This window comes from Gracilinanus agilis, chromosome 3 (genome assembly GCF_016433145.1).
Source record: "Gracilinanus agilis isolate LMUSP501 chromosome 3, AgileGrace, whole genome shotgun sequence".
In the NCBI taxonomy this organism is placed as follows: domain Eukaryota; kingdom Metazoa; phylum Chordata; class Mammalia; order Didelphimorphia; family Didelphidae; genus Gracilinanus; species Gracilinanus agilis.
Window position 1 is genome coordinate 612,842,988 of NC_058132.1, and position 27,985 is coordinate 612,870,972.

The 27,985-nt window shown below is 39.6% G+C and overlaps 1 protein-coding gene across 1 annotated transcript in view; it reads right to left on the reverse strand.

The window, feature by feature from the left end:
* Positions 1 to 27,985, reverse strand: part of MARCHF4 (membrane associated ring-CH-type finger 4) — a 152,824-nt gene that overhangs the window by 51,275 nt on the left and 73,564 nt on the right. The window contains exon 3 of the mRNA XM_044669429.1: positions 16,514 to 16,668. Coding sequence (XP_044525364.1) covers positions 16,514 to 16,668 — 155 coding nt within the window. The remainder of the gene's footprint in view (positions 1 to 16,513; positions 16,669 to 27,985) is intronic.

Below are 27,985 nucleotides of genomic sequence, written 5' to 3' on the forward strand. Positions count from 1 at the left end.
AAGCAAAAGCCCTTTGGCATCCTCAATACTTTTTAATTTTTTATTTTTTTTCTTAAAAATGTTATCCAATCAATTAATTAAGAATATTTTTTCCATGGTTACATGATTCACGTTCTTTCTCTCCCCTCCTCTCACCCCCCTCTTGAAACCAATGAGCAATTCCACTGGGTTTTACATGTGTCACTCACTTTTTTAAAGAGTATAGAAGGGTCCTGAGATCAAAAGGTTTGAGAATTGCTGATTGAGTCCAACCTAGTCACTTTTCAGATGAGGCCCTTAAAGGCAAAAGTAATTTGCCTAAGGGTCACATAGATATTATCAGAGCTAGGATTTGAATTTGGACCCTTTGACCCCAGAGCCAATACTGCTTCCCCATACCACTGTAAGTTTAAAATTAATATCCAATAACTACAAGTATTATATTTTATAAAGTTTATTAATAATCACTTGAAGTAGAAGAAATAAAAGAAGAAAAAAATATAAAAGCCTAAGTGAAAGCCACATGAGTGAAATTCTCCTGCCTGGCACTCACCCAACTTTCCCAGCCGCGATCAGAGGAAAAGAGAGAGGGCGGAGCTACACTCAAACTATATCCTCCCTACTGGTACGTAATGTGAGAAGGAAAGTGGGATGCTGGGAGAGAGAGTCCTGGGGAGCAAATCCTAATTATACACCACATTGCATCCTCCTTATATTCACTGAATTGAACTGAGTTGACTTTTAAGACCCACAGCAAAATTCAAATCAATTCAACAATCTTTTAAGCATACACCTACTAGGCAGCTAGCAGGTACAGTAGATGGAGCTTGTACCTTGTAGTAAGAAAGACTTGAGTTCAGATCCTGACTCAGACACTTACTAGTTGTGTGTCTCTGGGAAAATCACTTAACCGCTGCCTGCCTCAGTTTACTCATCTGTAAAATAGGGAATATAATCTCCCCCACCAACCAGGGTGGTTATGAGGCTCAAATGAGTTAGCATATAAAAAGTAGTTTGTAAACCTTAAAGCATCATATAAATGCTAGGATTTATTATTATCATGATTACTATTTTCAATGTCCAACTGGACAATCCCCAATCCCTCCAACTGTCCTTGAGCTCTGGGATTCCTTGAAAGAAAAACTAGGGAACTTCAGGGAAAAAAAAATATTGCTTGTCATTAAAATGAATGCCAGAACGGACTACTAACCCCATTCTGAGCTTGGAATCTAGAAACAGAGCAGTTGGGAAGAAACAGGGGATGCATCTATAACAGCAATTAGAAGACAGGGGCCCCTATTGGGAGGGCATTCAAATGTTTTTAATCACTTAAAAAGTGTCTTTGTTATGGAAGAAATTGGATTTCCATAACCTAATAATAATTTCAAGCACTTAAATAACACTTTACATATGTAACTTTAGTACTCACAACCACCATGGGAGGTCACGGCTCTGACTGTCCCCATTTTATAGATGAGGAAACTGAGGCAGACAGTAGTGCGTGACATGCCTGAGGTGTCATCTCAATTTGCCACCAAACTGCCAAATTAAATGAAAACATCTGTGAAGCAGCCTATATTTCTCCTCCCTATGGAATCTTCTGATTTTTAATTTGTCTTCCTGATTATTTCAGGCCCTGGAAAAGGCTGAAGGACTGCTCTGGTCAGATGCATGAGTATTCTGGGCACCAAATACTTCCACTTCCAACCATAAATGACTAAATTGGCCCCTTCTGCTTTATAAATCTGTCTCCTCTGAATTTAATAAATATGAGTTACTTTTCCCCAGAGTATGATCACTCTCCTGGGAATGAAAATCAAGTTTTTGGACTTGTGAGGCTGGAAATTGGACCCTGAAATAGATGAAACTAAAACAATTCAATTTAGCAGCAACATACATTGTAAAGCTCCTACTATGTTCAAGGCACTAGAGACACGGGGATGCAAAGGCTATAGTGCCTGCCTCTCTTCTCTTGAAGTTTACTGGGCTGCAGCAAACTTAGAGAGGCAACTTCTGAGAACCAATTATGGCAGCTGCCATGATTGTTAATAAAAATAAGCATTTACAACTTATATTGAATGCTGAGAGGTTGAATTGACCAAGGTTGTCCCCCAAGAAGAAATAAGAGAAAATACTTCCCCTTGCTTCTTTGTAGAGGAAAGTAACTTTAGGTATGGAACACTGAATGTGACATCTGACTTTTTGATCTGTTGGTTAATTTTTTTAAACTTTTTTCTCTCCTTTTTTTATTCTTTGTTATACAGAATGGTTCTTTGGAAGGGAGAGAAACATAGTGGGAAATATAGATAATAGAAAAATAAAAGAAATGGAAAAAATTATTTTTAAAAATATGTATACCTTCTCGGCCTTTTGGCTAAGATCAAGTGTAAAAATATGTGTACCATGTTATGTATTGTTTCATTCTGTTATCTGCATACTCATTCCAAGTTCAACCACTGAAGTGGCAAGGCACCCTGAGGGAAGAATGGAAAGCAGCATGTGTGCCAAGCAATGACCTTAACCAGAGCCTCCTCCCAGAACCTCTTGGAGATAGACCAGGAACTAAACCCAAGAATCTGGCTTTCAGCCCAAGCCTGGCAGTCATTATTGAGGGAAACAAGCCCCTGTCCCCCATTCCTTGTCCCCACCAAGATCAATTCCCGGCGGAAGGCAGAACCTTCCAAGCCATCAATCCTGCTTCCAACCCAACCCCTGCAGCCATCCATCATCCTGGGAAGTAACCCCTGTGGAGACGCCACTTGGCTACCCTCCTGTGGAGAAGTTACAACTTCAGAAAACCTAGAAATTAATGTTCTTGCAACTAAAGGCCTTGGTATTGTCAAATGATTCAATGTCAGACATGGATATGATTTTATCAATACAATTAACATTATAAGAGATGTATCCACCATCTTCTTTGCCACTATAACCTATAGATCAGGGGTCCTTTGTACCATAGCTGAAGCTTCATATCTGAAGGGGAAAAGGAATAAACATTTAGATAACGCCTTTTATGTACCAGGCACTATGCTAGGCACTTACAAATATTATCTCGTTTGTTCTTCACAACAACTATGCAAGTTTGGTGCTGGTATCCCTGTTTTTCAGTTGAGGAAACTGAGGCAGAAAGCGCCCAAGGTCACACAACTAGAAAGTGTTTGATGCCAGATTTGGACTCAAATCTTCTTGACTCTTGTTATGTAGAGATGGATGCATGGAATCCCTGCAAAGATACAGGGACAGCCTCACCCAGAATTCCAGGGGACCCCCCTGGAGAACTTTGGGTGAGGGGGCAGTTGAGAAGAGTTGGCAGTTGCCCCTGGAATTCTGGGTGAGGCTGTCCCTGTATCTTTGCAGGGATTCCATGCATCCATCTCTACATAAAACTCTAAGCCCAGCACTCTATCTATTCTGCTACCTACAGGCTGACTCAGTATACCTCATATGTATTTTCTTCTCCTTTAGAATCTGAACTTCTTGAGAATAGCAACTTTCTTGTTTTCCTATTTTCATCCTTAGCATTTAGCATGATCAGTCCACAGTTAGTGTTTAATAAGTGCTTCATCCATTCGTTCAGCCATGTGGTATGACAACACTTAGTATAATCAGATCCTGCATGATATTGCTCCAGGCAATGTCACCTCCCAACAATATCTTTAATATGTTACAACCAATTCCTACCTTATCTCAAACAAAAGGAAGCTTTAATTTCATTCTGTTCTCTGATCAGAAAATGGTTGTTGGTCAGGCAGTGGACAAGGCTAAGGGGATGGGTACAACCTCCCACATTCTCCCTTTTGCCTTCAGATTGACTTCTTCTTTTAGTTTCATCTAAGTGTAAAAAAACTCACAGGGGTGAGTAGAATAGCTGAGGCAGAGAAAGGCATAGTGTTAGCAGAGGCAACCACCTGTCAACTTTGCACTATATCATCCCACTTGTCCCATTTCACCTTGTAGTGATTCTCAGGGTCCTAAATAGACCCTCTGAATGGTGCTAGACTCAACTTTAGCTCCTGTATATCTCCTAGGAATGACTTAGAACCAGATCTCACTTAGAAATAAACTTGGTTTAGTGGTGAGGTAAAGACTACCCCATTTTTCAATGTTTGATGTCAAGCCAACTCCTGTTAGGACTCCAAACCAGCCACCATTCACTCATATACTTTATGTGGTTTCTCCTCTGTGGCTTCCTCTATATGCCACTAAAATCCATGAAGGCTTTTAAGCCAACACAGCCAACTAAAAATAAAGGCACCATCTGCAGTGCCATTCTTTTGGCACAAAGGGTGACTGTGAACTTGGAGTTAAGTGTCAGCAGCAGAGAAATTGAGAGTCAACAACAGAGTGATGAAAGGGAAAACAGCACAATCCCCTCCTTTCCCTTATTCTTTCTTTGGGAAGGATGAGAGTAGTAACTTAGGCATAGTGTCTGGAGAATTGACATTAAATCTCAGCCCTCCAATCAATTAAAAAATTTTCTCATTTTGTGTCTGTTTCCCCTTCAGTTGAAATGGAGAGTAATTCTATCTAGTTGGAATTCCCAAGTGCACCTTTAATAGAAGGTGCCAGAACAGGGTCACAGAATGCATGCATTTGATGAAAGTTGTAGATAGTCTCAATTATTTCCAAGTCCAGCATCAACCACTCCCAGTCTTCTGCTTTGTTTTAGTCCCATGATCCTGTTCTCATATCATGGTTAAGACCATTATCACAAAAGTCCTGACTTAATGTTACTTTGAGGGGCAGCCAGTTGGCACAGTGGATAGAGAGCCAGGTCTAAAGTCGGGAAGACTTGGGTTCAATTCCGACCTCAGACACTTCCTAGCTGTGTGACCCTGAGCAAGTCACTTAACCCTTTTTGCCTAGCTTTTGCCCTTCTGTCTTATAGTTGTTACTAAGCCAGAAGATAGGTTTTTTTTTAAACCCTTGTACTTCGGTGTATTATCTCATAGGTGGAAGATTGGTAAGGGTGGGCAATGGGGGTCAAGTGACTTGCCCAGGGTCACACAGCTGGGAAATGGCTGAGGCCGGGTTTGAACCTGGTAGGTTTTTTTTTAATACTACTTTGCTTGGAGTCCTAGGTGAAGTCTTTTCTGTGGTATTCAAACAGGGAGTATATGCTTTCTTTTCCATTCAGTGAATCATGCGTGAACCCATAGCCCTGTGGCTTTAAAAGGCAAATTACAGGTAATCAAATGAGAAATACCTACTTACTAGGCATACAACAGATTTCAAATCCCTAATCATCCTTTGCTGAGAAGATAGTTTTAATTTCCTTTTAGTTTTGGGACGGACAGAGTCTAGGACCTGGGGATATTGCTGAGAGTAGCAAATTTATTATATATATGTATATATATTATATATACACATAAATAATGTTATCAGTATTATTTTCTTAAACACCATCTATATTGTACTTCTTTAAATCCAATTTATGTGCATAATGTCATTTTGGTCCTCTTTGAGTACAAAGAGCAATAACAAACCAACTTTACTTGGTGATTACATTAGCCCCTGTGGATTTAGTTATTACCTTTCTGCTGATGATTCTCAAATCTACTTGCCCTGCCCCAACTTTTCCGAAGACCTTCAATTTTGCATCTTCAACTGCCTTTTAGGCATCTTGAAGCAGATGTCCAGAAGACAACTTAAACTCACTATGCCCAAAAGAAAACTCATATTTTCCCCTGACTCTTTCCTCTTCTTCCTCTTCCTCCCTTCCCTGTTACTATAGAAGCAACATCAGCCTCTCTGTTAACAGTGACAATTCTAACCAAGAGGGATTGGTAGTGGTACAAAAAGTTAACAGCCAGGTTAGAGATCAACCATGGAAGGCTCTGAAATCTGTTGAAAAACTGAGATTGATTTGCTGAGAAGCCCTGATGTAATCAACAAAACTGACATTTACTTAGATCTTCCAAGGTTTTTTTTAAATGACATATATATATATCACTTTGTATTTTATATATATATATATTTTTTTTCTCACTTGCTCCTCAAAGACTTTAAGGTGGGATGTTATTTATTTCCCCATTTCCCTGATGAGGAAAACTGAGGCATAGTGAGCTGAAATGACTTACCTGGGGTCATATAACTAGGAAATCTCTGATGAAAGATTGAATTCAGACCTACCTAACACCCAATCCTCAGTTCTATCTACGACACCACAATGTACTACTAGGCAGATGGGTATATGTGTGTGTGTGTGTGTGTGTGTGTGTGTGTGTGAGCCTCTGTGTAGATACACACATAAATGAAGGAGGTGGGGTGAAGATCTTGGGATGAACCTACATCAAGTACTAATGGGCCCTTAATGCTATCTGATAATGGTTCATGATGAAATCCAAATTATTTCCATATCCAGCATTAACCTCTCCTCACCCTTTCTTTTTCCTTTAGTTGACTTTGGGACCTTGCTCCTTGATTTCTCCTTCCCCTCTTCCAAATAGTGGTTGAAAAAGAAGCTTCAGTGTATAAAAGAGAGAACCCTGGATCTGGAGTTTGGATAGAACTTGGTTTGAACCCTGCTTCTGATATTCACTAGCTGTGTGGCCATGAGAAAGTCCTTTTACCAATCTGAGACTTAGTTTCTTTATCTGAGAAAATATAAACTGCTTGAGAATAAGTCCTGTTTCATTTTTTTAGATTTGTATTCTTAGCACCTTGTAGTGTGCCAGCACATAGATGATTAACAAATGGTTATTGCTTGATTGACTGACTGATTAAGCTGGAAAATGAGGGTAATAATACCTCTCATTCCTCACAGGGTTGCTACAAATTTCAAAGGAGATAATCTATGTAAAAAAAAGCTATAAATGTCAAATACTCATAATATAATGGTTCCACAAAAACTCCACTCTTCATCTATCCCATTCCTCTCTCCTTGTAATAAAAGCTTGTTGATTGGTTGACTGATTGGCAGAATGATTGGATCAACCCTGTTCTCCACTATTTCTGGCACAGACTAAGAAATGAGGTGAAGGAAAGGGATGAGGGTAGGAATAAGAAGAGAGGAAAAGAGAATAAGGAATAGATTAGCCAAATGGATCATCCTAGGATGTGTTTTTTGACTAAGAGTTCTCAAATCAAGAAGTGGCAGAATGATGTTCTGTTTTATTTCTCCTGACTCAAACCATGAAAACAAATTGAGACATGGATCTCATTGCAAATGGTTGTGTTACTGTGGCACCTCAGATTTTAGTTCCCTGTTAACATGTCTCAACATGGAAGGCAGCATGGCCTTGGGGTGGTCACATGAAGTCCAGATCTGAGATATCAGTGCCTTTTGTCTTTTCATTCTCATACCTTTGATTCCTGGCTGAGCCCTTCAGAAGAAAGATGCCACATAAACTCTAAAAGAATAAACACACCAACATCTCCCAGAGTGGCCTGACATTCTATTTGCATTCATTAATGTACATGGGTGAATCTATTTCTCACTAGTTTGGTCTGATACAACTTTCTCTCAGACTTCTGTCTATCACACACACACACATATGTCCCCAATCTATCTCTCTGGAGCACAGAGAAGAGGGGGGAAAGTAAGAAGGGGAAGAGAAAAATGGGAGGAGTAGAGAGAGGATACAAGAAGAGGGGAGTCAAATTGAGGAAAGATGAAAGAGAAAGGAGTGGAAAGGGGAAATGTATGGGAGAGAGAGGAGAGAAGAGAAAAAGAAAGAAAAGGAGGAGGAAGAGAACCAGAAAATGGGGTAAAAGTGCTTTCCTGAGATTCTTTATTCTTCTTCACTATCTAAATGCCTTTCCTCTCCTCTTTTAACACCTATATTTTTCATATTTGTCTCTTACCTTTGGAATTCACAGGCACTTACAAATACTTTTCACCAAACCTCACTGCTATTGGGCGCCTTAATACTTTCTCTGGACCTTCCTTTGCTGGGGGGTGGGGAAAGGAGCTAATTTTTTTAATTTTTAAAATTAAAATAAAATTTTACCAATTACATGTAATATCAATTTCTCATATAAGTTTTCCTAAGTTATATTATCAACCTCATCTCCCTCTCTCCTTTCCCTTCACCCTGGTGCTGACAGGTGACATCCTGGTTTATACATAGATGATCATGCAAAACATCTTTCTATATTGTTCATTTTTGTAAGTGAGTAATCTTACAAAACCAAAGCTCCCAAACATAAACCCAAATAAACTAAAGTGAAAAACTGCATGCTTTGATTCGCATTCTGACTCCAACAGTTCTTTCTCTGGAGGTGGATAGCATTCTTTGTTCCAAGTCCCTCAGAATTGTCCTGGATTGTTGTATTGCTTTGAGTAGCTAAGTCTATCAGAGTTGATCATTGGTGGAGCTGATTTCTAAGAGTCCAGATGAATCCAATCCATCTCAGTAGTGTCCCTGGAGGAGGTAGGACAACACAGACTCACCCAAATAGAAGCTGCAAATTTCCATCTGAGAAAACCTGAATGGATTGTGCCATCTGGTCTATGAATGAATGGTCCCACCCCAGGGTGATGGCAAGCAGTTGGTTCCCTGGTTCCCACTGGCAGCCCTTGACACTCATGGTGACTCACACTGGGCTTTATGCTGCCAGGCTGAGGGATGTTTATGAATCTGTTGTTTTATATAGCCAGGGAGAGTGTCTCTTCAGTGGAGCCCATCCAGTTTCTTTTTATATAGCAAATTGCAGCGAGAGTCGGAGAAGGGAGAAGATAAAAAGGATAAAGGCCAGGAGCATGAAGGAGAGAGGGTTTCTATTTCAAAACCCTTTCCAGGTTCTAATTCAATGGAAAGTAAGAGACAGAGAGAGAGGATAGACAGGCAAAGAGAAAGACAAGAAATAAATAGAGAAGAAACAGAGACAGACAAATACAGAAACAAAGACAAGAGAAAGAGAGTGGCAGAAAAAATGAGATAAAGAGAAGACAGAAACAAAGAGAGATAATGCAATGATAATCCTATGAAATATATTGAGAGAAATAGATAGAAGAGAGAGGTGACACAAAATCAGAGAAGCAAATCCAGGTGGGGAATAGAGCAGGGTTTCCACACTCTTCACAAATGCTTCAATTGTTGGCTCAGAAGAGATGTGAACGTCTTGTGAGACATGGGTTCTTGTCTCTTTTACCAACCAAACACAAACACAAACACAAACACACACACACAGACACACACACACACACACAGACACACACATACTCACACGGAGAGGGGAAAAGAGATAGACAGAGAGAGATAGAAAGAAACAGAGACAGAGATGTTCCTGAACTTTTTGAACCCTTACCTTCCATCTTAGAAACAATACTGCGTATTGGTTCCAAGACAGAAGAGCAGTAAAACTAGGCAATGAGGGTTAAGTGACTTGCCCAGGGTCACACAGCTAGGAAGTATCTGAGGCCAGATTTTAACCTAGGACCTCCCATCTCTAGGCCTGGCTAAGCTACCCAGATGCCCCCATCTCTGGACTTTTAAGTACTTTTTATCTTAGCAAACTTATTTTTCCTCAAAGAAGCAAAATCAAAACAGATACTGGAAAGGGAGAAGCAGAGGATTAGAAAAGAGATCCTTACATTCTAGCAAAGTCAATCTTGAGCCAGGTTGTCTCCTTCTTGTCTCCTTATCATTCTATTTTCCATCACCAATTTGTCACAATATAAAATGAATTTTATCATATATTACTCGATTTCATACCCTCTATATTCCAGCCAGACCTACTTAGTTACCTAACTCAGCATTCTCCTGCCTCTTTAACTTTGCATATTCTGTCCACATTGAAAATTCACTTCATCCTCACCTTTGTATTTTATAAACCTTGCCTTTGTTTCTAAGTGCATCAGCTACTTCTGACTAGGAGGCCTTTTCTGATGCTGTTGGTGCTTTTTCTCTCCTGTTTAAATGTATACTCATCTTGTGTGCTAGAACAAGAAACAAATGTTAAATTTGGTAATCAAAGGAGAAAACATAGAAAACAAGGCAAGTACTTTATGTAAACCTAGTCTATAGAAGAAATATGGTCACCAAAATAATGATTATTATTACTATACCATGATTTCCAGACAGACTCTGATGGCAAATATATCCAAGTCATTCATATTTGGTTGAGATTTTTAAAAATAATAAAAAATAGGATCTCCAATAAAGCCAATATCTAATGAATCCCTGATTTCAAGTTATGTTTAGCAGTGAAATAAGAAGCAGCCCACCACCTGAGATGGTAACTAACTTGATTACAATGGGTTTTGACCCCTTAACCAGCACCGCAGACTCATTTATCTTCTCAGACATATTCCTGGGATATTTCCGTTGAGTGGGATGGCAATATTAGTAAGCTCCGTTGATTTACTAAGTTCATTATTAATCATTATTAATTGCTTGAATACATCCCACATTGAAAATTAGTTTCAAATGTCTCTGGTGCTCCCAGTGACAGATTGGATCTTAGTGAACAATTGTTTCAGGACCATGGTCAGGGCATTTCCTGAAGCATGGGTCATCAGTCTAGCTGGTCTATAAGATGCAAAGGAGAGGGAGAGCTGTGGGCCTGGCTCCATCTGTAAGTAGCTAAATTCTGCTTTTAAAGGCTAAATCAAGAGAAGAGGTTGAATTAGAGGGTCTACAAGGTCTTTCCATCTTCATATATAGATAGTCCCAGGGAACTTGGGCTCAGAGAGGTTAAATGAGCTGTCCAGGATTACACAACTAATAAATGTCATAGGCAGTTATTAAAACTCAGGTTTTCCTGGCTCCAAATCTATCCCTTTATCCATAGCACTATGCTATGTTCTGCACAAGTCCTTCCATCTCTAAATCTTTGATCTTATAATACAATCATATTGTTTCTGGAGAGGGAAGAATTGGAAGATGCACATAATTGACTCAAACTTTTGAAACTTGGCAAGGGAACTGCCTATATGTGGCCACTAAGAGTCAGAATAGCTCTCTAATTCTGCAAATAAAAAGGAAAACCATTCTCCCCATTCTCTAGACTTAGATTCAATGGCTATGAGTTCTATTGTCTTTAAGACACTAGGAAAGGTGGAGAAGAATGGAGGATAGCTTTTCCAGGCCCATTTACAAGGTTAGTCCAGATGCTGCCCCACACTTAATAAAGGTATTTGCTTCTACTCCTTTTTAGGGATTTATGCAAAGACCTCGGCTGCTGGGGAAAGGACTGTGAAAGCAAATTGGCAGAAATTGGGTATAGACCAACATCTCAGACACACACCAAATGGATAAACTCTAAATGCATACATAGTTTAAATATAAAGGATGGCACAATAAACAAATTAAAGTAGTATGGAAGAAATTACTTTTTGTATCTTTGGATAAGGGAAGAATTCATGACCAAACAAGTGATAGAATCAAAGAAGGTAAAATGAACATTAAAAAATAAAACTAAAAGGACTTTTTCAGAAACAAAACCAATACAATTAAAATTAGAAGGAAAAAAAGGTAACCAGAAAAGTCTTTCCATAAGATTTCTTTGATAAAAGTCTCATGTCTGAGATATGAGAAACCAATTCAAATTTACTAAAATAAGAACTATTCCCTAACAGATAAGTGGGCAAAGGATATGAATAGGCAGTTTTCAAGGAAAATGTTGAAGCTGTAGCCATATGGAAAAATGTTCTAAATCACTAGTAATTAGAGAATTGTAAATTATAGTAACCTTGAAGCTCTCCCTCGCATTCATAAAAGGAAAATGGCAATTGGTGGAAAGGCTGCAGGAAAGTAGGCACATTAATGCATTATTGGTGGAGTTGTAAATTGACCCAGTGATTCTTGGAAAGAAATTTGGAATCATACCATCCAGGGGCTTATGATCAGTAAGCATTATGTATAAAGACTCATGGTATATAAACAAAGGAGAATGAGAACAGATCGGGTCCTGGGTTGACACAGTCCCAAGGGGCCCATTGCATTGTGGGAGGGAGAAAGGGGAGCCCATAACTTACAAGGCAATTTGCAATGCACCAGGATGCTTTGGGGACCTTCAAATTGGGGAAACTGGGGCAATAACCCTTTTGGCTCTTCTCTGCTTCCATAGATGGAGAGCCCTGAACTTAACAGAGAGGGGAACAATTTGTTCTCTGAATGTGATGAAGAAAAAACAGAATTATTCCCAGGAAATATTGGGGGCAGGGTTGGAAGGTCTAACAAAGGGAATGACAGAGGGAGTTCAGTTCAATCTTTGGTTCTTGCTCTGAAATATTTTTTCTTATTCAAAGTGGAATCAAACTCATGAAGAGGTTGAGCTGTACTATGTCTACTTGGATCTCTTGGGCTGAAGGGATGCTGGGATGACCACTGGCCCTGGAATCAGAAGAATTGTGTTCAAATTCTGCCCCCTTCACTTACTACTTGTAAGCAACCTGGAATAAGTAAGTCAATTTCCCCTCTCTGGAGAAGGACTAGTCATTTCCTTAGGATGTTCTTGTGGTCATCTCCCTCATTTTCTGGATTCAAAGCAAGACATACTATGGCTTTTCAAGACTATTTGAGCTTTAGGTAGAGGATCCATTCTCCACTGAGAGGAAATATTTTCCCTGAGTTCATTTCTATCCTCATTTTCAAGCGTAGCCAGGCAGCCCAAGCAAACAAGTCCCTTGCTGACTATTCTTTCTCCATCCCCTCCCCTTCAGTAGAAAACAAAGACCTTTCCTTGTGCAGATTCATCAACAGGCTGAGGGCAAAATGAGTTGCAGACTCTGCTGCCGCTGGCATCTAAAGCGACATTTAAGGGCAGCCCCCTCAGCATCCAAGGCTGCAAAATGTCAAGAGTGATTAGAAAGGTCACTTGCCTTGCCATCTTTCAGTTGCTTCCAGGAGACAAGCCCTCCTGCCTAGGAATGGTTTTAGCTTGTTTCCCAAATGAGGGATCACAGCACTGGAAAAGGCAGATTGGGGGAGAAGAATAGGCAATTGGAGGAATGGGATAGGATGGAGAGGCTCCTCTTCCTCCTCCCCCATCCTTCTGCCTCTCTTTCCAATCTCTCCTTTCCCCTGCCCCACAATCATCCAAAAAAACCCAAACACCTAACCTGTTCTGTGAGAGGTATCTGCCATTAGAATCTCTTAGTATGATGTAGAATGATTTAGATGAAACTCCTGCCCTCTGATTATCCAATCAGTAAACATCTATTCAGTACTTCCTATGTGCCTGATTACTATGCTGTGCAGTGAGGATACCATAAAAAGTTAAAAAACAAACAAAATCAGTGCCTTCTCTCAAGGAGCTCACATCCTAATGGAAGAGAACATGGAAGTAATTTGGTAAATACAAAATATATAAGGAGAAGAAAAATATAAGAATTATCTGAGAATTATAGGAGCTCACTGATATAAACAACTCAGATGGAGGCAAATGCAAAATGGATGCACATGAGACAGAAAAAAGCAATATGTAATCAACTAATCTATAATCAGTCAACTACAAGCACATAGTAAGCACCTACTGTGTGCCAGGCAAAATAAGAAAGTATAAATAAAGGCAGTGTACTTCTGGAGTCAGAAGCATTGAGTTTGAATCCAGATTTTGCTATTTCCTATCTGTGTAGCTTTGGGCATTTACCCTCTTAGGTTCTTAGTTCTTAGGTATAAAATTGAGGGATATTACCTTCATGATCTCTGAAGTATTTAATATCAACTTTCATATCACATTGTGTTATAAATATTACCTCATAAAACCCTATGAGGTAGGTATTGTTATTATCCCCACTTAACAGTTGAGAAAACTGAAGTTGGGGCTGTCGATAGAACAGTGGATAGAGTGCCAGGTCTGGATTAGTGAGAACCTGGGTTCAAATCTGACCTCAGACAATTTCCAGCAAGTCACTTAACCCCATTTGCCTAGCCCTTGCCTTTCTGTCTTAAGAGTTGGTACCAAGATAGAAAGTAGGAGTTAAAAAAACAACCTGAAACAGCCAAAGGCATGGTGACTTGCCAGAGTCGCAGAGCTAGTAAGTATCTAAGGCTAGATTTAAATTCAGGTCTTCCTGACTCCATGCCCAGTTCTTTATCCATTGTGCCACTTACTCTAAGACCAATAATACATGATACTAGAAGAAGTGGAATTTTAGGGTCAAAGGAAGAATGAGGGGGAGGGAAGCTAAGTGGCTTAGTGGATAGAGTGCCAGGCCTCGAGGAAGGAGGTCCTGGGTTTGTATCCGGTCTCAGACATTGTCTAGGTATGTGACCTTGGGCAAGTCACTTAACTGTCATTGCCTAGCCCTTACCACTCTTCTGCCTTGGAACCAATACATAGTACTGATTCTAAGACAGAAGGTAAGGATTTAAAAATAATGAAAAAAAGAAAAAAAAGAGGAATGAGGGACCGAAAAGTTTGATCCTAGCATCCCTTTCCAACCTAAGGAGTCTAAAGTTTTAGGATTTCATTCTTCAGATCAAGAAAGAAGAGGAGGAATTAAGACACTTGAGTTCTTATTCAATTTACTTTGCCTCACTTTCCTCTTCTGTAAATGAGAACAAATCTTCCTTCTCCCTTTCTCCTTCTCGGGATATAGTACAATGAGGAAAAAATATACCTGAGCTTGGGCCATTGGGAAGAATATGCTACTTGGCATTAAATTGATTGCTACTGTAAGGAAGGGAAAGTATGTTTCCTGTGCTGTCTCTTTTCTAGAGGGGTCACAGTCGAGGAGGGAGTTGGAAACACATCCACACATGTTACTTATCAGCAGCCTTAGTAAAGGATTTCTTGGGGTGGAGGAAAAGGCTACAATATGGCAAGATTGAAATAAGGTTTAGGAATCATCTCTGGGTTTCAATTATCTAAATCTGTCTGTCCCATATTAGCGAGTAAGAGTTGACACTGCTTTGTCATCTCCATCCTCGGGGTTTCTTAAAGTAATGGAATATTTTAAATTTTTGTAGAGCCTTTCATCTGAGTATCTCTTGAGTGCATGTTTCTCTGTCAGGGAAGAGTGCCTGGGGGTTTGGGCTCTGAAACACCAAATCCACGCCATCGTTTTTGGCTCAGTTCCTATGGATACTAAATCCTCCTCCTCCTCCTAGGAGGAGTTGGTCTGGATATTGATGTACAACACATCATCCTTTCCCTTAAAAGGGGACCCTTTAGACTTTTCCTAAGGAATATAATGGTGGAAAGAGATAGTGCCCGAATACTATGGCAGAAATATCAAGGGCTAAAAGTGGAAGGCCACAGAGGAGAGAAAATGGTTGCCCAGCTACAGAATTTCATGATGTCAGGACATGACATTAAAGCATCTGGATGAAAAACTGGTCAACCTTTGGGATGTTTGGCACTGCATAGAAACAATCTGTGATAAGGTGGAATTATCATAATGATAATGTATGGAGCAAAAAGAAGGTAAAGAAGAGAGAGAGGAAGGAAAAAGAAAATAAAGAAGGAAAAAAATAAAGAAATAAGGAAGAAAAAAAGGAATAAAGAAGTAAACAAGGAAGAAAGGAAATAAAAATGAAGGAAAGAAGCAAGCAGGGAAGGAAACAAGGAAGAAAAAAGAAATAAGGAAGGAGAGAAGGAAGAAAGAAGGGAGGGAAGGAAGGGAAGAAGGAAGAAAGAAAGGAATGAATGGAAGGCAAAGAAACCTCAGAGCCATGAAGCCTGGAGCCCTGGAATAGAACTCTACTATTAGCTAGTTATGGGTGATGTGTACCTCTCTGGGACTCTGCATATTCTTCTGGAAATGAGATGGTATGAGTACTCTTTGGCATTTCTTTCTATTCCAATTTTCTGTGTGTCAAGGGACTGTGTGATACACATACATTTACATATCCATATACACATAGGCATACTTATACAACCCCTTTTCCTAGCCCAGGCTAGCTTTAGAAGGAGGCTTCAGCAATGTCAGCAAGTGACTCATTAGTCCTTCACTTCCATAAAGTCCCATAAAGTCATTTGTAGAAAGCAATCTGATCTCCAGGCTTTTGATCTCATGGCACTAAAAGCTAGACTGGACATCTGAGTTATTTGGCTTTCTACTCAGATTATTCCCAAAGAAATAGGATTTTTAGAGAGTTACAAGTTACATTCCACCTCCATTAAGCACAAGACTAGAACAAATGCCCCAAACCTGCATGGGAAGGACATAGCTTAAGCATTAGAAGGAAAGTGTGAAGGTTGTTCAGCAGTCCTAATAATGTGTCTAAAGAAGATTGTCATATGTATGTCTATTTAAAATAGGTTGACAGGCAGCTAGGTAATTCAGTGGTTAGAGAGCCAGATTTATTTTTTTTAAACAGGAGGTCCTGGTTTCATATATGACCTCAGACACTTTCTAACTATGTGACCCTGGAGAAGTTGCTTAATCCCACCTGCCTAGCCCTTATTGCTCTTCTACCTTGGAACCAATACTTATTATCAATTCTAAGACCAAAAGTAAGTGTTTTTTAAAAAGTAAAATAAAATAATATGTTGGAACCTTTCTTGGGCAGAGTTTGAGGTCTTTCCTGGAGGTAGGAAAACAGACAAATTGACTTATTGAAGTGCCTTCTGCCTCTCCTTGCCTGCCTCAGGTATCTCAAGTTTGATTTCTCTACCTCTATCCTCTGAGATTTCCTACTTTCAGATCAAGCATGGTCTTTGATGCTCTGTGGGTCTTGAAGAGCACAGAATCTTGAAGAAGCATGAATGGCCCCCAGACAGCTACAGGACAAGCGGCTGGCAGCCTCCTCTGACCCATGACAGCCACTCCAGACCCAGAAACCACTGAGCTTTCTAGCAAAAAAATAGCAAGAAGTCAAGCAGCCCCACCTCATCATGCTGTTTCCCTTCCATCATTCAAACATACCTGAAAGCTCACTTCCCTCCTAGGTTGAATTGAGATATGGTGACTTTTTTTCTAAACAGGAAACATTCAGCTACCTAACTATGTGTTTACTCCCTCTGTGTTTAATGGAAATATGCTGTCCTGTGTCTCCTCCTACACATATATAATTGCATCAGAGCTATCAGATACAATTCATTTATTCAGCAAAGGCTTATTAAGTGTGAGCTGTGTGCAGAGTAGTGTGATAGATACTAATGAAAAACGCTAAGTTAACATACAGTCCCTGCCTTCATGGAACTTCCAGTCTGGTATAATAGAGTCTAGTCCACAGTTTCTCAATGGATTAATGGATAGATTTCAGTAGGTCTCTAGGCTTGGATGATGAAATAAATAGATCTTCATTTTCAGAGCCTCTAACATTCCTTCAATTGTGCTTATAGACAGTAAATATTATTCTGAGAAGGGGTCCATAGGTTTCACCAAACTGCCAAATGAGTTCATGACACAGATAGGTTCCAGACTCCATGATCTAGTAGAACAAATCCCATAGGCTTCCAAACCTGGATCAAACTGCTCTGTACCTCGGGCTCTGTGGGGCACTTTCCAGAGACACAGACAGATGTGCTTCCTGTTCTCTTAGAATTTGCAGAAACAATACAGAATGGTGAATACATTATTCAAATGAACTAATATTAAACAAATTGATAAACTTTCCTCCCTAGAAAACTTGATTGGAAAAATTCTTAGTGGACCAGTTAATAAATCTGGAAAGTGTTAAATTTCATTTGAAGGCTAATGAAAATAGAGATCTAATTTCTTTTTTCCTATTCAAGTTGATAGGCAGTGAAATCTATCCATTTACCCCTTAGCAGGAAAAATGCTAACTTAACACTGATTTTCATTCAACAAAGATTTATTAGGTACCTACTATGATAGACACTGATGAAAAATACTGTTACACATTACTCTTCTGCTCAAGAACCTTCTATGACTCCCCATTGTCTATAGATGAGGCTTAAACTCTCGGTCTAGGCTTTCAAGACCTTTCTCTGCCACTTGATCCCTCTTTAGTCTATCTCCTATTGCTTTTTTTTTCATTCCAGTCAAACTAGTTCTATACATTGTTTCCCTTAAACCCCAAAACCACCTCTGTGGCTTTGCTCTAATTATTCTCTTTGCCTGAAATGGTATCCATCACTTTCTGTGTATCTAAGTCTAATATCCTTTAAGACCCAGTTCAAGTCCTACATTCCCAAAGACCCTAAAACTTCAATGATAAATCTCTCCTCTGCACTCTAACACCCATCACTACCTGCACCATTTGCTTGATGCTTCCTTATATTATTACATTTCTTTCTCTGTATGTACTGTCTCTCCAGTTATATTATAAATTCCTGAAGGATGGCATCAAATCAATTTAATTCAACAATCACTTATGAGGTGTTTATTGTATGCCAGGAACAGTCTTAGGCACTGGGGATACAAAGAAAAAAAGTGAAACATTTCTTACCCAAAGCATTTATACAGATAAATTATTAAATTAAAATAAGTTATTTACTATAAATTATTAGATCACTAGATTAAATGAAGGGTTTTGCTCCATTGCCAAGCACAAATATTTGTACAGATGCACAATAAATACATTCATTGATGATGATAAGATATCCAGCACTAAGCTTCTAGAGCTCTCAAGATTAGGGAAAAGAATGATTCTTTTCACCTTTATTGGGACTGCCAACCTGGAAACTTGAATCTTGGAAAACTGAGCTGAATCAGGAAAGGAAGCACATGCCTTGGGTTGCATTCTCCTGGGTAAAGACAATGCCTTCACACAAACTGACAATGATATTGAAAATGGAAAAGCCAGAGGTGTGACAGACAGACATGCACTTCTGATTCTTCTGGCTGCACACCTCTAGACATGAAAGAGTCCTGGTGCAGTCATTCCAGGCATTCCTCTGCATTCAGGCAGGCCCTGGATCCATACTGTTCTCAGAACCATAAATAGCAATTGGTGTGCCCAAGGCAAGCAGCATAAACAACACCCAGGTCAGAGACTGGGGAGGTCATACGGCTGGGGAAGGGAGGAATGGTCCAAAGAGGAGCTAATCTCGGGGTGGGCATCAGGGCATAATGGTAGAGAAGAAAGCAAGAGGTAGGTTCTGATTTTAACTTAATTGTCTAGATGCTAACGAGAACAAAGTAAACTACTGCTTTAATGAATTCTTCATAGGAGACCTCTAAATCAGCATCCTGGAGCATTGTTCCACCCTAGTTACAAATTTACCTATTTTTTTTAAACCCTTGACTTCCATCTTAGAATCAATACTTTGTGTTGGTTCCAAGGCAGAAGAGTGGCAAGAGCTAGGCACAAAACTAGGAAGTATCTAAGGCAACATTTAAACCCCAGGACCTCCCATCTCAGTGCCTGGCTCTCAATCCACTGAGCTACTTAGGTGCCGGTACTTTGGCCCTTCTTAAAAATTTCCAAGAAAATAATTTCCATAAAGATCCTTGGGTGTCTTGTGGGTATTTTTAGCAGTCCCTGGTACCAGGAAGTTTCATCTGACTTTTCATGCCTTTTCATTAACTGCTTATTCTTCTTCCTCTCCTTTTATCCCTGTCCTTCAACCATGCCCATAACTGGAATGCTCTTCCCCATCATCTTCACCTCTGGGCTTTCTTGGCTTCCTTCAAGACTAAGTTCAAATCCCATCTTTTTCAAGAGGTCATTTCCTTCCCCATCCCTCATCTACTCTCCTAGAGTCTTCACTCTAATATTACCTTTAATATACCTGGGCTCTATCCTTTTTCTGTGTCATCTTCTGCATTTGTCTCCCATATTGCAATGTTAACTCCTTGGGGACAGGGATTCTTCTTGCCTTTCTTTGAATACCCAGCACTTAACCACAGTGTCTGGCATATAGTGAGACTTTAATAAATGCTTGTTGACTGACTGCTGTTCCTTTTAGTCTTTGTTCTTTCAATCCTTTCTGTGGTGATGTCCAAAACTCTCAAGTTTTATTTCTTTTATCGCTCTTTGTTGGGAACTGTCTTGGCACTGCCTCTTTAGAAATTCTTTGGCATTCCTTTGAACAACTGGCACCTCCAAACACTGGTAAGGTCTGCCTTTACCTAGAAAACTCTCAGACTTTCAAAACATATTCCAGCAAGTCCTAGATCTCCTTAGTATCTGAGCAATGAAGTATGTGGAAGAAAGGACCAATGCTAAATGAGGAAGAAATTGGGGAGGGAAATTTTAATACCCCCAGCACAGGGGTTATTAACTTTTGATCTGTTTCTTAAAAAAATATTTTGATAACTATTTCAGTATTATTAGTCTTTTTTGATCTTATGCATTTAAAAAAACATTCTGGAGAGTCTTTATCCCTAAATCCTGCTACTCCAACCCCCACCCTCCAGGAATAAGAAGATTTAACACTCAGAGAAGCTTTTAGGTTTTCAAAATGCTTTGCATTTTACAGATGAGAGAACTAAGGCTGAGAAAAGTTAAGTGTCAGAAGTGCATCTCAAACTCAGATTTTCCTGAGTCAAAGTGCAGGTCTCTTACTGATCTGACATTCAGTGATTCCATGAACATCCAGGGCCAGCTTCCTGAAATTTTGTCTCTTGGTCACCTCCTCCTCCTTTCCATTAGCCTTTATTTTTGGACTTTGCGACTGACTTCTTTAAAATTCCCAAAGTTCTTTTTTTTAATATTTATTTTTTTCACATGTAAATACAATTTTTAATAATAGTTTTCTGGCCTTTTGTAATCCATGTTCTCTCCCTCTCCTTCTCTCCTTCTCCCCTCTCCAAGATGGCTGATAATATGATATAGGCTATATATATACTTTATCATGTGCATGTAGGTCATGTGAAAAAACTCACATATCCCTTATACTCAAGTTCTTTCATGATTCAGTTTCTTTAATTTCTCTCATTTTTATTCTGAGTCTGTTTACTGTCCCAAGCACACACCTCTCTTATACCTCCTCAGTACCTTCACCAACATCACCATTAGCAGCATCCCTACAAGTGAATAACATTTCCTTCACTCTGTGGAACTGGGTTCTCTCCCAAACCTATACATGATTTCTTGGGAAGGAGCTTTAGCACTTAGTCTGAGAGTGGTTAGTATGTCTCCTAAGGCAGCAGAAGGACCTCTGAAATCTAACATAGAGAACATGATATAACTTTATCTTTCTGTATCTGTTGTCATTGTCATTTTCTTTGTCTGGGATATCCTCTCTGCTTCCCTTTCTCTTCCTTCCTTCAAAATTTTATTTAAAAAGGAGTAGGTTGGTGGCTCAATGAATTGAAAGCCAACCCTAGAAACAGGAGGTCCTGGGTTCAAATTTTACCTCAGACCCTTCCTAGCTGTGTGACCCTGGGCAAATCACTTAACCCCAATTGCCTAATCCTTACCACTTTTCTGTCTTGGAACTAATTGGTTCCATGACATAAGGTAAGGGTTTTAAAAAATGTTGCTAAAGACTCATTACCTCCAGGAAACCGATCCAACAACACCCAGCATCCTTTAGGCACAGTGAATGGACATAGTTATGTATTTCTACTTTTCAGTTCCATATTTCTTTATGTGGTCCAGTCTCTATTGTTAGGACAAGATCCAGATTCCCCCTTCCTCTGTAATTCTGCATTATACCTAAAATTGAGCTTTGAGCACATTAGGTACTTATTATGCTGATGGACACTTCTCCAAGCTTCAATTTCCCCATCTGCAGAATGGACCCAGGAATCTAGACCTTTTACTTCTAGCACTGTTTTGAGGATGGATGTGTGATCCTGTGCAAGCCTTTTCACTTTCCCAAACCCCAGTTTCCTCTGTAAAATAAGGGAGCTGAGGGGCAGCTAAGTGGTACAGTGGATACAGTACTATACCTAGATTTGGGGGGACCTGGTTTCAAATTTGACCTCAAACACTTCCTACCTGTGTGACCCTGGAAGTCACATAACCCCATTTGCCTAGCTCTTGCCCTTCTATTTTAGAGTTGTTATTAGAACATAAAGTTAAGAGTATGAAAAAATGAGGGAGTGGAGTTAGCTGCTCTCTAAGGCCCCTTTTAGGCTCTATTCTACAAGTCAATGATGATAAGCTAGGAGATATAATTGTAATTTTTACCTCTCCTTTCCAGCACTTAGCACAGTAACCAGCACATAGTTTAATAAGTGAATATTGGCTGACCTTTTGTAATAGGGATTCCTTACCTTCTTTGTGACATGGGGTCCATTGCCAACCCAGTGAAGCCTATCAAGTCCTCAGACCTCACTTGGGATTTTCTTGGCAAAGATACTGGAGTGTTTTGCCATTTCCTTCTCTAGCCTATTTTACATATGAGGAAACTGAGGCCATCAGGGTTAAGCGACTTGCCCAGGGTCACACAGGTAAGTGTCTGAGACCAGTTTTGAACTCAAGAAAGATGAGTCTTCCTGATTTTAGGTATGGTGCTCTATCCACTGAGCCACCTAGCTGTAATATAGGATTACAATAAAATCAGATTACAAATTAAATGAATAATATAAAAATATAGTTATCAAAATATTTTTCAAAAAACAAGCTTACAATCCCTGAATTAAAAAACCATGCAGAAGGAATGAGACCATTGAAATCCAAGGTCCTTCTTCATCAGTGCCCCTTTTATCCTCCAGCCTCACCATCTGCCCTTGCCATCTGAAAACAGGGAGCAGCAATAATTCCTCTTATGAAAACACAACTTCCCTCCCAGCAGTCATGAAGTTCATCGCCACACTCAGGCTCCCCTGCTATTTGCATGTTGCTGGGAATTCAGGTTGTTCTGACTCTAATTAGCAGGTGCTGAGCAGTTTTGCACGTTTCCTAGTAAATATGTCATAACACAAAAATTCATTCACTCTTTCTCTCGCCATTAACCACCATCTTCCCTATATAGCACACATTCCACTCTCTCTTCCCCAACCCCCTTTTAGCTGTTAAGCTGAGATGGGTTTTTCCTCTAGTGGAAAAAAGCAATTTGAGCTTGGCTTCATCACTAGCATATAATAGTTTTGCAATGTATCCAAATTCTCAGACAGCTCTCCCAGAATAATTCTCAGAGTTGAAAAGGACCACAGAGGTTATCTAATCCAACCTCTGGAACTTAGAAATTCCACTTTCTGACCTCAAACTCTGATATCTCTCTCTCTCTCTCTCTCTCTCTCTCTCTCTCTCTCTCTCTCTCTCTCTCTCTCTGTCTCTGTCTCTGTCTCTGTCTCTGTCTCTCTCCCTCCCTCCTTCCTTCTCTTCTCTTCTCTTCTCTTCTCTTCTCTCTCTCCCCCTCTCCCCTCAAACTTCCTAATCATGAAATTTGATCCCTTGACCCATCTCTTTTCTCCTAGTACATTGCCCCAATTCTGACTTCACTTATAAGCAAGAGTGTGCTGGAAAATATTTAACAACCAACTCTCAGTAGGGAGTGATGGAATATATACATTACACATCTTAAAATTTAATCTGTTATTAAAATTTTCTTCACCACTTTCTTTTCCACAACAAAACAATAAAGCAAGCCCTTATTTGTAGCATTTGCCAATGTTCAAAGTTTAAATGCTCATGCTGAAAATTTAACAATTGGCTTTGGAGAGCAAGTAGGAACCAGCCCCATTGAACTCCATTTTTATGTCTTCTTTGTACATAATTGTTTACATGTTGTCTCCCTCATTGGACTGTGAGCTCCTTGAGAGCTTGGAAAAAAATTTTTTTACCTTTTTTTTATTTCTAGCACTTAGCTCAATGCTTGGCACATAGTAGGCACTGAATAAATGCTTGAATTGACTTACTTCTGTGGGCTTCAACTATATCAACCATTTTAATGTTTTCCTTGCTACAACTCTAAAATCCCTTGCCCTCCTGATGTTCTACCACTCTTAACCCATGAATCTTCATCACTGGGCAACCTATTCTCCACCCATCCAATTCCTCTGCTAATGTTCCCAGTCTGCTAAGAATAGATGGAAAAAGTCAGGACGTCAAGCTGATTTTACTCATCAGAAATGACTAGCATATCCCTCAACTAAGTCATCATTGCTGTTCAATATTCCTGCCCCTCTATCCAATCAGGTACCAAGCCCTAGTTCCCCAGCCACATTTCTTGCAACCATGCCCTCACCATTATTCCCACCACCACACAATCCAAGGTCACAGATTCATATAGAATCTAATATTTAGAAGGGGCTTCAGAGGCCATGGAGACCAACCTGCACCTGATTGAGAACCACTTCAACAGCAATTGTAACAAATAGCCATTCAGATGCTTCTGGACAAAGACCTCCAGAGAGGGAGAACCTACTCCATTCCATTCCACCACTGTAAGTTTCTTCTTACATTAAACCATTTATCACTTCTAGTTCTGTCATCTGGGTTTGTCTAATAATCTAATTTCTCTTCCATATGATATCTCTTCAAATATTTGAAGACACTATTCACTTAAGTCATCTCTTCTCAATGATAAACATGGCCATATCCTCTAATCGATCTTGATCTTGAAGCCCTTCACCATCCTGGTGGCCTCACATCAGATGCTCTCTAATGATGCCTATCCTAAAATTTGGCATCCAGAACCGAGCATAATACTGCAGAAGGAATCTGATGTGGTCAAAGTACAATGGGATGACCATGTGCCTAAAGTTAACCAGGACAGAAGGTATCCGGATCTGGCATCAGGAAGCTTTGCTGTTCATTTATTTCAGTCATGTCTGACTCTTCGTGACCCCATTTGGGCTCTTCTTGGCAAAGAGACTAGAGTGGTTTGCCATTTCCTTCTCCAGCTCATTTCATAGACGATGAAAGTGAGCCCAACAGTGTTAAGTGACTTGCCCAGGGTCCCATAGCTAGTAAGCATCTAAAGCCAGATTTGAACTCAGGAAGATGACTCTTCTTGATTCCATGTTCATAACTCTATCCATTTCACTCAAATTCTTACTAGCTGTATAAAACCTGGGCAAGTCCCTTAACATCTCCCTGCCTTAGGTTCCTCATCTATAAAATGGGAGATAATAATAGTACCTATCTCCCAGTGTTGTTGTGAGGATTAAATAAAATTTGTAAAGAATTTTACAAACCTTAAAGTGTTATATAAATTACTATTTCTTATAATTTATCCTAATATGATATAAATATAACTATAATATTATTATATTATAATTGTACAATTGGTTTATTATAAAGTGCTATGTATTATTGGTGTGGTCAGAATACAGGTGGAACTGGAGAAGTCTAGATTAACCCCCATACTCATGTTGGTAAACCTATGTCATGTGTGCCAGAGGGGGCTGCTCCCCTCCCCATCTCCACACACATGAGGACATTTTTTCACATCACCCACCCCTCTGCCCAGGAACCCAATGGGAGTGCTTCCTCCCTCCCCTGTATGGGGTAAGAAGGACAGGGAAGGGTTCACATGCAGCATGAGGGTTGTAGTTTGGGCACTTGGTCTTTGAAAGATTTGCCATCACTGCCCTATACATTCTCACAACAAACACTGGGACTCTTGTAGCAAGTAAGTTGTGGTGCAGAGCTGGGGCACTTTGGGTTAACTTTGTCCTCAGGATGGGTTGATCTGAGACCCAGCTATAGACCCTTTGGATAAGGAGAGGATAAAAACTGATTTTTGGTCTTGGAGGGAGACCTCTAAGCTCTTTACTGACACTTTTAACCTTCTTGCCCATGGTTTTTATCTGTTTTTTTTAAACCCTTATCTTCCATCTTGGAGTCAATACTGTGTATTGACTCCAAGGCAGAAGAATGGTAAGGGTAGGCAATAGGGGTCAAGTGACTTGCCCAGGGTCACACAGCTGAGAAGTTCTGAGGTCAAATTTGAACCTAGGACCTCCCATCTCTAGGCCTGGCTCTCAATCCACTGAGCTACTCAGCTGCCTCCTTTTTATCTGTTTTTATCTTCCTAAACTGCTTGAGGCTGGAGGGGGATGATATTTGAATATATTTTTATTAAATGGATTATTTGTTTGAACCTTTAGGCTCTGAGTGATCTATGGTATCAGATGTAGAATAGAAACCCACATATTTATCATGTTTTTCTTCAAGAATCCCCATAGCACATTAGATTTTTGGTTTTTTCCCCTGATTGCCATTTTACAACGTTGACTGACACTGAGCTTGCAAGCCATTAAAAGCCCCAAATAATTTTTTCCCATGAACTGCTATTGAATCATACCTGCCTCATCTTGTACTACTAAAGTGATTTCTGGATCTCTCCTCTATCTGGACCAGTGTTCTAGGCTGTTGATATGTTTTGAAGTCCTTTAGTACCACTTACCTGTACTACTGGAACAATTTCCTAAGAGACAGATATACTTTCCTCTTCTCACTCTGTCCCAGTCCATCCTTTAAAGTGCTGGCAAAACAAGCTTCTTTGTACGTGGATCAGCTTTGTCAGGACTCTGATCAAAAATCTTCCCTGTCTCCTTGTTTTCTATAGAGTACATTTCAAACTCCTTTGCTCAGTGGTTAAGGCCCACAGTCTGTCACCAACCCACCCGTCTAGCCCTCGGTCTTATGATTTACCTTCGTGTATTCTACACTCTAGCTAAACTGGGTAGCTATGAACATCCCCTTTAATTTCCTGAACAAATGTCTTTGTTCATTATTCTCGATTGCATGGAACTCCCTTCTTCCTTTTCTCTGCTTACTGAATTTCTACATATCCAATAAAAATCAACTCACAAGTGACTTTCTCCATGAAGTCTCCTGAGATCCATTATTAGAAATGACTTTACCCACTTTGGTTCCACACATAGCATTTTGTTCTGTTCTTCTCTGATTCTCTTCCAAGCCCAATGCTCTATGCACTGTGTCACCTAGCTGCCCATTATATACTCTAGTTATCTATGTGTCTAATCACTTTACTTGACTGTAAGGTCCATAAGGGCTTAAAAATTTTATTAAATACCTACGATGTGCCAGGTACTATGCTACATGCTTTAATCCCCACAACAATCCTGAGAAGTCGGTTCAATTATTTAACTTCATTTTAAAGTTAGACAAATAGAGGTTAAGTGACTTGCCCAGAGTTGCACAACTAGGAGTGTCTGAGGCTAGATATGAAATCTATAACTTCCTTAGCACCTAACAAAATGCTTTGCACCCCATATGTTCCTGTAAAGATTGTATAGCACCTTTTAAAATATCTCCAATAAGAAGTTGCTCAGCTTCTGTTTGACTTCTTCCAATGGTAAGGAGCCCACTTATGAGGTAGCCTGTTCCCCTTTTGGAGAGCTTTAGTTGTCAAAATTATTTTTCCTAATAAAAAGCTGAAATCTGCCTTTCTGTAATCCCACCTATGTTTCTAAGCTTTCTGAGGCCAAGCAGACAAGTCTAATCCTTCTTGTAAATGATGACCTTTCAAATACCCAGAGACATAGTTTCTTCATGCAGAATATGGTACAAAAGAGACTTGGCTTCAAATCCTAATCCTGACACTAGTTTAATCCATTTTGTGACCATGCATTGACTCTGTTTCCTTATTAGTCAGATTAGGATATTAATACTTGCACTACCAAGTATTCATAGGATTATGGATAGGAAAAGTTTTTGTAAACTTTAAAGCACTATGTAAAGATGTTAACATGCGCCCTCAAAGTTTTATCTTTTCCAGGTTTATGGCATGATTTTGGATGCCTTTACCATCTTAATTGTTCTTTTCTGAATGCAACTTTACCAAGCATTTATTAGGTATGTACTGTGCTGGGAATTATTTATCTTAGTAAGTGCTGAGAATTCAAATACAAGCAGAAAAAAAAAAAACTAGTCCCTGACTTCAAGGGGATTATAGCCTAATAGGGGAAGGCACTGTTTTGCATGGAAGGAAGCTGGGGTAGGGGACACAGGGACAGAAATTAAGGTATCTCATGACTGATGGGGTCAATGTTAAAGAGAAAATCTGGGAGGAGGGGTCAGAAGAATAGCTTGTCAATGGTCAAATCCCACCTAAAACAATATGCCTAGAATGGAAAATAATATATTAGATATAATTTTACTAAGACAGAGGACAATAGTATTTATATCTCCCTCATTTTGAACATTTTAAATTTCTTAAATGCACTATTTGTTTCTATCAGTCCCATTGGCCTTTTTCTTTCCTTTCTTTTTTCTTTCTTTCCCTTCCTTCCTTCCCTTTTCCTTCCTTCCTTCTTTCTCTCTTTCTTCCTCTCTTTCCTTCCTTTCTTCTTTCCTTCCTTCCTTTCTCTCTCTCTTTCTCCCTTTCTTCCTTC